Consider the following 12931-nt stretch of genomic DNA (forward strand, 5'->3'; position numbering starts at 1 on the left):
AAGATTTCAACTGTTAGCAGAGTTCTGCAGAACGAACCGCCACCCAAGGCTGGCAGGGAGCCTTTCTCTTACATGATGGTCCATGAGTGGACTTAATAGGAACAGACACAGAAGCAGGCACAGAAGCACCAGGGAATGACACACCCCGGCAGTTTATCAGTGCAGAAATCCCCGACAGCTCACCTGCATGAGGAAAGAGGACACGCACGCATGTGCGTGCCTTGCTGCCAGTCCACCTGAAGCATTGTTAATAAAACGTTCAACAAAGCACTGCCAGGGACTATAGCCCTTATTTTAGACAAGCAGATCAGGAATAGCAAAAACCCTTTCAATCTGCAGCCGTGGGGCTGATTAGAGTAGCAGTCAGAAGGAGCACCAGTTTGGGGCAGGGAAAAAAGGAAGAAGCAGCAACTGCCATCCTTTTTTTCTTTTTTTTTTTTATTAGCAAACGGACAGTATCTGGACAGCTAAAGGAAATCAGCCCTTTCCAACATTAACTCAAATGTCGTTGTCAATTACTTGCACCACTTCCACACTTCAACCTTTGTCTTTGATACAGCCAGAACCTTTGGGTAAACAAAGAGCACAGAAACACAAAAAAATACAATATATACAGGCTTCCCACCAATGTAATGGACTTCAATTTTTGGAGATTAGCAACACTTTGTTCATTTGACTTTGCAAGTAATATCAAAACATCTCAAGTTTTAAAATAAAAAAATACTACAATATTCACATATAAAACTTAAATACATTTGTTTAAAAATTAAAGGACCACTAATAGCTATTGATTTATCACAGCTGTCTCTCTCAACATAAGCTCTGCTGATGAAGCACTGAGAATTTAAGGTTCACAAAGCAACATTCACATTCTGCACTGCTCCTGATCAGAGCTAAGATGCTGCCATGCTCAGGAGACAGTGCCACTGGAGACTCGTCCAGGAGTTCAACTCAAATACGTACCACCAAGAGGGTACGGCAAGGTCACAGCACAAGGCAAATGCCCACGTACAGCGGGGCTGCCTGCTTCCCGAGAGCAGAAATGCAGGTCCACACATCACCATCCCATGCACGTCTTATTTAGTTGTCTGCATTCCGAGCTCGAGCTCTTCAGTTCACGGCTGGGCGAACAGAGTGGAAATGACTAAGAGGTATGTGACACTTCCTCTCCTCTGCTATTCCATCCCTTCTAACGTACTCCTGTGTTTTGTTAAATAGTCACTGAATAAAGTGACTGGAGAGAAAAAGCTCACGAGTCAGTCTCCTCTCTGTTGTAACTCTGCAGAGTGCAACAGAACCACACCAACAGGGACTCTGCCTCACTGTGCTGAGTGTGCAAGTTTTACACAAACAGGGCAGACAAGGGAGCAAGAATCTATAAAGTAGAAATTCAATCCACCCTTACGCAATCTCATCAAAAGAGATCATTAAGTGTGCTTGAAAGGCAAGAGAATCAAATTTTGCCTAGGAAATACGGATTCTGTGATGGAATCCAGGTTTGGTTATTTCATTTTCACTTCACCATTCAAAGGAAGCAGAAACCAGGACAAACAACAGCTACAGTATTTATCTCTTTGGTAACTTCTGTAAAAGAGTCTCTAAGCAATGGGTACATCTTACAGTAATCATCATAAAAGCCCAGTAAGAGCCTGTAGAAGTTTCATGGATTGAAAAAAACTGGGCAAGAACAGGGAAAATAGCTTGCCCAAAATTAAATGGGGCCTGTAGGAGGGTGAGAAAGACTGCACAGGAACTGGATCCCTCAGATTCCTGCTCTAGCCACACAACAGTGCCTCAGTGAAAGCGGATCCCAGATACAATAACTGAATCAATAACCTCTTATTACAGACAGAAGGTCTGGAGTGCATTTTAGGGTATTTCTTTAAGGCAAAGCCAGGTGCATAGCTGAGGAGACAGGCAGGCCTGACAAATAGTCTGAAGGTAGACCACATAGCTGTAGGATACTTTCACAGTCAAGTGGCTCCATGGGTCAGTTTAAAGAGGATTTGGTAACTTCTGTAAAAGAGTCTCTAAGCAATGGGTACATCTTACAGTAATCATCATAAAAGCCCAGTAAGAGCCTGTAGAAGTTTCATGGATTGAAAAAAACTGGGCAAGAACAGGGAAAATAGCTTGCCCAAAATTAAATGGGGCCTGTAGGAGGGTGTAGTGAGGTTACCATCACTTCTGGTCACACACTATTTTTAAATCCAGCTCAGGTAAGCTGCAGCCCTTCTATGACAGAAATCTGTTGTGTAACATGCCTTTGCTTCTGTTCAGTTCCTTATAAATAAGTTTCACATTCAAAGTTAGTTTCCATAACCAGCTCTCCCCACATACTGCAAAAAGACTCAGCTGATACAGCAGGGGCTGAAGAGGCAGCAGAGAACCCAACTGCTCCTTCCAGCTGAAGACATGGTTTCCTCAGAACAGGCTGCAGACAGTCCTGAGGCAGAACAGCAAGACTTGCATTGCCACGTTTCATATTTTACCTGTTCTTTGTCTTAAGTAACAGCGTAACCTGGTGACCCAGTCAGTATGTAGACCAGCAAAACAATGAACAGGAAGTCCCATATATCTCTGAAATTTCCAACAATGTGATAACATGAGAGCACTGAACAAGAGGTTTGTCCAAAGTGATCAAATGCTGCCATGAAGTACTGTTTCAGGGTTGAAATCTCAAGTGTGTGCCTGAAAACCTATCTATGCAGAGGCAGAAAACCGCACTTCAAAAAGTATCTGCTACTGAGTTACCCACATACAGCTGTCATGGAGCACATTAGAAACGTGCATCTTCCTTAAAATTCTGGAATGACAACCAACTAGCTGCACATAGTATCCCCAGATGAAAGACTGTTGATAGCTGCTAATTGAAGGCTGCGGTAATCTTGAAGTCCACCACAAAAGGATTATGCAACTGAAGCCTGCAAAGGAATGGGAGAAGAATAAGCTTTCTTCCAAACCAGTGATGGCATCCACCATAAGTAAAGAGTTTTTGAAGTGGATCTCAAGTAAGTGTCAGGCCACAGATCCAATCCAGAAAGTAAAAAGGCAGGAATTAATGAATCAGTAAGAAACAACCTGAAAAACAACCATTCTTGCCTTGGTTTTGTGTAGTGCAGGCCATAGGCAGGTTTATGTAACTCTTCTCTCATTATACTACTTGCTGCTCTGTAAAGGGTTAAATTCTGATCTTACTCAGCAACTGCATCCTTTCAGCTGAGATTAATGGACTCCCAGGCAAAAGGACCACTGGGAAATACATACACCATGCTGTGACAACAACATGCCTCCAACTAAGAGGACGGCTTGAGGTCAGCTTTCACTTCCCTCAGCCTTCTGCTTCTCTTGCTTTCTTGTCACCACTGCTAAAATTGGTTCAAGGGCACTTGAGACCTTTAGTAGAAAAGATTTTTCTCCTTGCATCAAAACCCAAAAGGTTCAATATTTACTATGACCATGGAAAAATAGAATTTGAATGTGAACTGGAAGTTAGTGTTATCCGAGAACCATTACTGGAGAGCTGAGAAAATAAAACAGTCCAGATTTCCTGCGTAAGGGCACATCTCCATATTGCCAGCAGCTGCAACAAAGAGCACATAATTTGTCATGCTTGAAAGCTGCACAAATACCCATCAGGGAAGAGAGACTGCTCTCCTCCAAAATACATTTTTTGTTTGGAGAAAGAGATTTGAGAACAGTTTTCGGGCTCCACCATGAACCATTACTCCCTGTTTTACCTTTAGGAGCAAGGAGGCAAGCTGAAATTCTACCTGGAGAACAAATATTAGCATGTTAAAGCCTGACCTAACAACTGAATTCTCTTTAAAACCTCATCCCTATTCAATTGTAGTACAACAGAGATTTCATTATTTTGGGATTCTTTTCCTAAAGTGATAAGCATAAGAAAAAGCTGCCCCTAAATGTCATTTCAAGTGACCATCCCCACCTGGGGGTTCCGGGGACAAGGGAAGACACCAAAACCAGCCTGATAATAATACTCAGCCCTTTGGGCTTTTCCTCTTCCGAGTGCTTTGCAAGGAAAAAGCCTCACCACATCCCTGTGAGGTAGGTAAGTATTATTATATTCCCTTAATTAAAGATATGGAAACTGAGACAGAGAAGTTACTTTCCTGAAGGCCACTGCAGGAGTCTGTCTCAGAGATGGAACTGGGAGACAAGCTTCCTTAGTTCTCAGAGAATTTCCCTTTCTCTCCCATATCTCCCCTCTTCCCCATACAAGTCTTAAAGGAGAAATGAGCAATGGAGAAAGGGGCTACAGTGCCACATTTCTGACAAATAGCAGGACTCCTAGTACTACTCCCTATACTCCAAAAAGGATTATTAAATATACAAGTACCTTAGAATTAATGGCAAAATGACTGCACACATCATAAAGAAGCCAACATACAATACAAACCTAGCTTAATAAATAAGTAAAGACATGCAGCTGCAGTTGTGACCGAGTGCTGAGCGGTCCTCAGCTCAGTAAGGTCCTAGATGCCAATGGGTAAGCCCACGTCATTCCTGTGACTCCACCGCCACGCCGACGAGTGCGTGTCTGATAGTGCGACCATGGAGTTTATAGCCATCCTGAGTCACCAGTGCTATAGTGCCCGGCTGCATTCCCTCAGCTGGTACATGGCAGACTATTTCATGGTCATATGGGTCATATTTGCCACCAACAGGGTTCATCTTCTGAAGGCCATGTTTGGCAAATACACTTTGCAATTTGGCCTCTATGAGAGAGAGGCCTTCATAGATTTTCTTCAGAGTTGGATTTGGATCACTAGGCTCCGCTTCTTCTGCGGCACTCTCGGCAGTCTTCTCCAAGATATCTGCTACCTCCACAAGGTCCCTGCAGAAACTCTGGATCCCTACAGGCACAAAGAAGCAAGAAGTAAATAAAGGGCAGTTTACAGAACATACAGAGCTAGAGTATCAATGACAGACACAAAGCCACAGCAGTTTGAAAGTACCTTTGAAGCTGTTAATTGATTTGAACTGTTACTTCAGTGAGACTAGACAGTGTCTTCTGTATTCTGTAGCCAAAGCTTTAGCGCTACGTGGGTAGTAATCTAAAGACTCCCCAAATCAAGGTACATGCAGGAAAGGTACATCTATACACTATATATATACACATACATACATATATATAGTATAACTGACAAAGCAGAGCATGAGTATTTCACTCCAAAAAGTGCCTGCAAGTAAGACTTGTCATTTAGGACACCGTTCCACACCCTCTCATACAGTCCCACAGACATAAATGTTTTGCCAAACAACTCGCACAAATGCCCACGCACACAGGGAACAAACACAATGCGGGGCGGGGAGGAGTAAAAATAATAAATGACCATTCAAAAGTACGTCCACAATTTTATGAATAAGTTAAAACTATGGTGAAAGGACTGGACAAAATGGTCCTTGAGTTGGTCATGAAAAAGTCAGGCAGTCTTTTTCATTTAGAAAAATAGGTTTAGGCTGTATACATTTCCAGCAGGGGTGTATTACACAGTACTAACTTACTGGAAAGACATGTTAGGAAAACAGAGGAAGAGAAATAATAGTTTGGTGCTGTCTGTAGTTGTACATACATGTTGGAACATAAACAGAATGAACAAGCATGAAGGAGAAGCAACAAAGGAGCAGACAGAAACAGACTGATTGCCAACCATTTCCTCTTGCACCAGAGTTTTAATGCTCTATAGAATGGCATGCTTCACTCCACGAGAACCTAACTTTTCTTCAAGTCTGAAGCATAATACATCTAAAATTCAAAGAGCTAGAAAAAAAACCCCCACCTCAAAATTAACGATGCTGATTATCCCAGAATTCAACAGACATCTTATAGCACAATGGGTAGAACGGTAAGAAAAATACAGTAGCTCTAATTTCAAAGCTACTGGAATTAACCACCAAACCCCATCACAAGATTCATGCATTATGGAGAATAACAGTTTCTTATTCTCAGAGATGGTGCTGGCAGAGCACAATGATTAAACAACAGTTTCCTCTCCCTTCACCTGCCTCTGCTGCTAAAGCTACAAATCCAGCTCACTTCACTGATGCTAAAATATTTCTTGTAGAAGTTTTAAAGAAATCTGAAATAGGAATTGACAACCTTTGTCCCAGGCAGGATCCACCTCCTAAGAGCTAGAGCAGAAGAGAAGAGGCTGTTAATATAGTAAAGGAGATCACAGCCTGATGACACAGCTAAGAGTATGAAATACACCCTGCCAGAGCCAATTCTCAGCATACAGATGAGCCTGTAATTTCAACCAAGTCAGTAGAACTACACTGGGCCTATTCTAATTAAAAAAAAAAAAATCACAAAATAGTCACTGAGGTAAACCTGATAGGACACAGTTGGACATACAGAAAAAATAGTGAGTAAGCCCAGACACCAAGAGTCCAGGCCAAACATCATGCCAGACTTTACAATGAACGAGGTCAGGACGGGCGGGGAGAGAAAAGCTCTTGATCAGCATTTTATGCTCAGGCAGACAGGCCACCACAGTAAACATAGCTCTGCCTCACTTTGCTTACCAAAGAGCTTGGCATCTTCCACAAACTTCTGCGTTCTCCTCCGGACATTCTCAGAATCTGCCAAGGCTTTACGGTATCGTTCCTGTAATCACAATAGCAAGAGGAGACTTCAAACAAGGAGGTAAAACCCATTTCCTGACAGTTGGCAATCCCTTTGAAACTCTTCAATAAGAGCCCACTTCACACCAGAAGGTTGTTCTGGGCTCTTGCGTTTTCATTACATGCAAACCCAAGTCCCTCTCCTGCTGATTAATCAGCACAACTGCAACTCCCTCAAAAGACCCAAGTGAAGGCCAGAAGCATTCAGGGCGCAGCTCAGTTGAACACTGCATTGTCAGGCTGCTGCTTTTTGCATGACTCACTGCGGCTATCGAGGCACTCCTTTCTCTAGCAGGCAAGTTGGCAGTCTCAGCAACAGATCTGCACACAACTGATGTATCCCTTGGTGCAGTAGTATTCTCAGGGCCATTATCTCCAGAGTTGCTTGGTCCTGCGCTATTTAAACCTCTCCTGTTCTTCAAAGTCCCTATAACATGATCCCTACCATTTCCACCACACCATCCTCACTAAAGAGGACTATCCTTTCCGGACAATCTGGATCTGGTGTGACACAATATGTGATGCTAATCAGGATGAAGCTACTGCCGTTCCCTCTGTACAATGCTGTGAAAGAACTGACCAGACCGTCTCCAACATACAGGTTTGCCTGCCAGGATCATACTATCAGTGTCTTTCTCCTAGGTACTACTGACAGATGGTGTTTCTGGGGAAGGCAGACTGTACTTTCACAGTGCACCCTTTCACACTTAGACCACAGCTGTATTGAAGGCTGCCATGGCACAGTGGTGTTCTGAGCCTGTTATAGAGCTTACAGAAAAAGCTAGGGCTGAAAGATAAGACCAAGTCAAGGGGACTGAACGAAAGACATCATGATGCCACCAGCAGCATACTCACAGTTAAATCCCGGACTTGTTCTTCCAATTTGATGGCTTTGTGCTCTAAGGAACAGTCAGAAAGAGGATGCTTGGACTCATCACGGGGATCTTCTGGGCCACACTCGTCTCCTGTACTTCTCTGCTGAGCTGCAGTGCTGAAAACACAGGGGGACCCTCTAAAATACAAACTAGTGACAAAGAAGGAAAGTTAAGTAACAGCAGGGTCAAAAAGAATTCTAGTTTAGTGTCATTACTAAAAGCAAAATCTCTCAAAAAAGGTATATAGAATTCTATGTAAAATTTTAGGTCTTTTCTGAAAATATGGACAATACAGAAACACAAAGAAACAGAGGTCTTCTTTCAGAATCACATGTCAGTATAGAGTCTGTATACTACTTCTTTGACATACTTTGGAAAGAGTCACATTTTTAAAGGAAAACAAGTTGTGGGTTGCATTTTTGCTGACCTCCAGTACAGGTAGTCACTACTGGATGACAAACTTCAGAAACATTTTTGCAAGGTAGTCTTGGAAAGGAGGAAGGTAGTATAAAGCTGTTTTTACAGTTATTTAAAAAAACCCAAATGTTTTGAGCAAAATTCAGTAAGATCTGGAAACCCATGGCACTTAATAAGATAGGCAGGCAGAGCCTAGCCTGCTACCTAAGATGGTACAGTGCCCGCAAAAGGGCAAGTCACACCAGTAGAACGGCTGTGGATTTCTGTGGAGCAACTCAACAAGCAAGGAAAGACAAACACATCTCAAACTGCTGGCTTAAAGAGCATCCAATTCTCAGATGCTCTGACCTGTTTGTTCTCCTGTCTGCAAACAGCTACAGTATTTGGTGTATGCAGTTTTCTTCCTATTGAGTGAAGAGGAGGAGAGTTTGAACCTTTTGACAATCAGTTCTTCTTCCAAAGTAGCGATCGCTAGACTGTACCCAACTTTCATGTCCACTGAACAAAGAACAGTTAAGAAACCAAAGGGAACTGTCAGAGGCATGAGCAAGTTGTGTGCAGCCCAAATATTCTGAGGTCTTCAGCCAGGACCTTCACAGCACCATTAGCTGTGTTTAGAAAAAGAACTGAACATGCCAACTGAAAATCGTCCCTAATATTCTCCAGAAGTTCTAAGCATTTCAACTGTTTTTCTGTCTACTGGCAATGAAAAGAATCCCAGAGGCAAAAAACCCAAACCAAACCCAAGCCTCAAGTGCTGAAGCCTACCTTATTTCCAATGACTTTTTCATCCTAATTATGCTTTTCAACCAAAAGGCACACTTGTCAGTGGTTTGTGTTGGCACAGCAGGTGGAACTCATTCAGGAGGCTGACTCCACAACTTGCAGATGAAATGATGAAACAACCAAAGAGTCAGATAATTGGATTGAGCTGTATAAACACCGCCTAGCTGCTTAGCAGCCTATTCTATACTGTAACAATCTCACAGGTTTCCTAAAAACTAGGTAATACAAGTCTGGCTGAAAACTGTTTGGTCAAAAGATGATCAAAAACAGCATGCTGGACACTTTGTAAAACAAAAAAAAAAATTTTTCACTTCATTCTGTTCTTTTCCAGAAAGCCTTTCACCTGCGGTAACAATGCTGTCACTCCAAGAGCGAAACCAAGAGTTTTCACTCCCCCTCCTACACCACCTGCTTTTACAAACCGACCAAACATTCCTGCCAGCATGAGGCCAAAGCCTCAGCCCACCTCCCTCTCACGCCTTACATCAGGTTCAGAGTCTGCAGAAGAAAGGTCCATTTACTTCCAAACCAGCTCCATTCAGGAAATATTTTAGTATATGCTTAACAAGGAAGGGTGTCGCCTTTTTTTGGGAACACCTGGGCTCTTCCTCTGAGCAGGGCTTTCAACATCCCCTTTAATAGAGGGGTTTTGCATATACTAAGTGCACGTCTACCGAGTGAAATGCAGCATGGCACAGAAATTACTGCACTGGCAGCACAATTCAACACAGCATTGGGGATGCTAATTTAGGCCCCAGAATCAATATAGCCGAGTTCATGTTACCTGACCTGCACCATTAAGCTTTCTTACTTTTCAGCAAGGCTATATCGCTCGGGCACAATGTTGCAGAAGTGTGCAGCTTTTGTTTCTGGGTCTAATCAAACTGGTCATGAGACCTAAACGTTGTTCAGCAATCCAGCTAAGCTGAGCTTACAACAGCAACTGGAAGGAACAAGTTTGCTCCCCTTATTCCAGTACTGGAACTGTGCAGAATGAAGGTTCAGGGAGTTAAACCAGCCAAAAACTAACCCTATAAAACAAAAGGACTTTTCTGTCTGTGTCCCTGAATAGGTGTGCTGACAGATCAGATGAGCGCAAGTGTCAGTACAAAAGAGAAGACAAACACGTGAAGCCTGGTGAGATGTAGGAAGGAGAATATGGTCTGGCTCACCTCTCTGACCAAAGCACAGTTCAAGAAATTTTTATCTGCCCAAAGACCACCAAGCATCTTGTACCACTCCCTGCTTAGCAGCCCAGATGTTCCCTCATTTTATCTTTAATACAAGGTTCCTACATGGTCCCACAACACTAATGACAAACTTCCTTTTCCCACCTGCAGACATCTGCATATAAATTTTTTTATTAAGTGGATACTTAAAAGACAATCTGTATGTCAAACTGCTCCTTTTCAACACATTACACACCAAATACAAGTCTGAAAGTGCTTTTGCCGTGTACACTTGCTCTGGAGTAGGATGTTCAGAATCAGGTGAGGGGCTGTCATTAGGCTCTTTTCAAAAAGCTGCCCAGCCACTGTCGTTCGGGGTTCCAGGAATACCAACATGAAAAAAAACCCCACATTTTAACCCTGGCTGCAGAGATCTGTTTGGGGCATGAGACCCCATCTTGAATGACTTCTAAGATGCTTGTCATATTCATGTTGTTGACCGATTAACATAGCACTTTTTCAAAGTTATAGAAAGTAGACTAAACCGGAGGTGAGGACAGAGAAGGACCCCCTTCATCAAGCCTTCAAAATCAATCCATGAAGCTTCCAACAACTGTAAAGCGTTCTTTGTAAATAAAAGGTGTATCCATGGCAAGCACGAACTACAAACTTTGTCCTTTATCATCTCACATTTCATTTGAAGAGCTGAAGGGATGGAAATTAGCCGTGCTACAGATGAACCAAAGAACCTGAAATGCAGCTGAGAAAGCAGCCTTGCTAGGCACCTCACAGGTTAGACTCCTGTGTCTTAAAAAAGTTATACGAGTGAGTTAACTCTTTCGCATCCAAGAAGCAAAAGTTAGTGAGTCATTTCCCTCTGCAAGCGATTTACACTACATGAATGGGTGTGTTTCGGTGTGTAGGAGGAGAGGGGCATGAATGAGCTGGTGCCTCAGCTACAGGGACCTGCCTACGTGAAGCAGAGAGCTGCCTGCATGGACTCCTTTCTCCAGCTTGTGAAACAAGTCACAGAACACTCCCCCCATGCAGTGAAATGCCCCGGGTATCACATGCTGTTCAGACAAGCCTGCCTTAAAAGTTGCAGGCAAGAAACAAGAACCACAGACTGACTCCAAAGGGAATTCTTAAGAAGAACTATTATGCAGAATTGAAAACGCCACTCAATTTACTTCTTCCTCCAGGGTGGAAGAAACAGTCCACTAAAAAGGGCAAGTGGTATTTACAGTATGTCCACTGCACTGTGCTCCATCTTCTAAACACAGTTTTGATCACAGCTGCCCTAAAAATAGGCAGAAATCCCACTGGAGGAAGTTGACACATCCTGAAGTGAGAGACACGTGGGAAGTCCCAGAGCATGTGAAGGGATTATACAACTAAGCTGGTGATACAAAAAAGATTTACAAAAGATGTCAAAGAAAGCCAAATAGCAGAAAAGTTGATTGTATCCGTAAGGTTTAAGCCAGTTGTCCTTAAAGATCAGAATTCAAATGATGAGAACAGGTCTTTGTGGTCAGAACAGTAAGTATCACTTCTTTCTGGAGTGCAGGCATGGTACCCAAGCATCCCAAACCGACTGTCATGTTCTCTTTGAACACAAGGGTCCTATCCCATTTCTCCTTAAACATTGCCTTTTCCTCCTCCTCCCAAATCAGCATGACAAAGACACAGAAACATCTGCATCAGTGTTTTAGTTCCGATGAGCTTACTTTGGAAAGAAATCTCCTAATAACCCCCAATTAATGCAGTCTGTTTCATCAGGGAGTGATACCAGAGATTAGTAATAGTAACTATGTGGATTCCTCTTCAATGAAACTGGAGAACAAGCTTATGCAGTGCACCTTAACAGGGGACGGCTGTAAAGGGGCAGCAGGCTCAGCCCACGGCCAGTCCAGAGAAAGAAGTGACCAAGATGCGTGCAGAATGGGTGCCTGGGCCCCACCACCCACCGCTTTCCGGTACAGAGCCGCTCCTGTTGGCTGTGACGCAGGCATGGCCACAGAGAACTTGCGTACAAAGAGGAGCTTCACACCAATGGTAGGTTCTGGCAATCCTCCACGAAGGAAGCTTGCTCAGTTCCCATCAAAGTCACCTATTTCAAACTTGGTGCACGTTTTGAGAGGGGCAAAGCACTTTTCACACATGTAAGAGCATATGAAAGAGGCAGGACTTTCAGATCCAAATCTTTACATTTATTCCCAAACACAGATGCTTCTATTACGTGCTGCAGAATTATTTTATTGCATTTAAGTGGTCTTTTCAGTTTTATTCACAGGGAAAAAACTCTAGAATAAGCCAACATGCAGTTTGACTCTTTTTTGTTTCACCTGGCCACAAACACAGATGCTTCTATTATGTGCTGCAGAATTATTTTGTTGCAATGAAAGGGTCTTTTTGTCTTTTTTTTTTTCCCCCAAGAGAAAAAAACTCTAGGATAAACTAGCATGCATTTTAACTTTTTTTCTTTTCACCTGCCCACATTTCACTCAAATAACCAAAGGACCTGTTATGGATTTCTGTTTTATAAGCCATATTCCACAATGTCCAAAAATATGACTGGACACCATTCTTCTGTCTAAATACTGACACCATTAAATCAACACTCTTCCCTCGACCATCTAAAACATGCTGAAAGTACAGGTGCTGCATCACGACCAAAAATAAAACCTGAGGAGCACATTAAACATATAGTTTATGATAAATGGCCCAGATGAGCAAGAAGAGACGCAGAAATCACCTATGGATTCGTGTAATGGGAGGACACAACATCACAACCTGACTTACTGACCAAAGAAACGCCTTCCTCTAAAAATTAAAATTAATTTTGCCTCAAAATGTCAGCTTTTCCAGGAAAGAGCTTACTCACTGAGAACCACTTTTTGTTCTAGGCCTTCCGAGGAGCTAAGGACCGGCAGCGCGTCCCTCACGAGGGGTAAAGCGGAGACCTCCGGGGTTTCAGTGGAGCCCCGTGCCGGCCTACAACCCCGCGGGCGCTCCGGGCCCGGCCCCGCCGCGGGG

At 43.1% G+C, this 12931-nt stretch overlaps 1 protein-coding gene across 1 annotated transcript; it reads right to left on the minus strand.

Moving 5' to 3' along the window:
• Positions 1 to 4348: 4348 nt before the first annotated feature.
• On the minus strand, positions 4349 to 8433 carry GRPEL2 (GrpE-like 2, mitochondrial (E. coli)). Its single transcript, XM_010281657.1, has 4 exons — positions 8375 to 8433; positions 7504 to 7672; positions 6550 to 6631; positions 4349 to 4877 (listed from the first exon to the last, which is right to left on the minus strand). The coding sequence occupies exons 1-4, from the start codon at positions 8431 to 8433 to the stop codon at positions 4522 to 4524; spliced, it is 666 nt and encodes a 221-aa protein (XP_010279959.1). The 3' UTR covers positions 4349 to 4521.
• Between the last annotated feature and the right edge of the window lie 4498 nt (positions 8434 to 12931).

This window comes from Phaethon lepturus, unplaced genomic scaffold (genome assembly GCF_000687285.1).
Source record: "Phaethon lepturus isolate BGI_N335 unplaced genomic scaffold, ASM68728v1 scaffold37612, whole genome shotgun sequence".
Taxonomy (NCBI): domain Eukaryota; kingdom Metazoa; phylum Chordata; class Aves; order Phaethontiformes; family Phaethontidae; genus Phaethon; species Phaethon lepturus.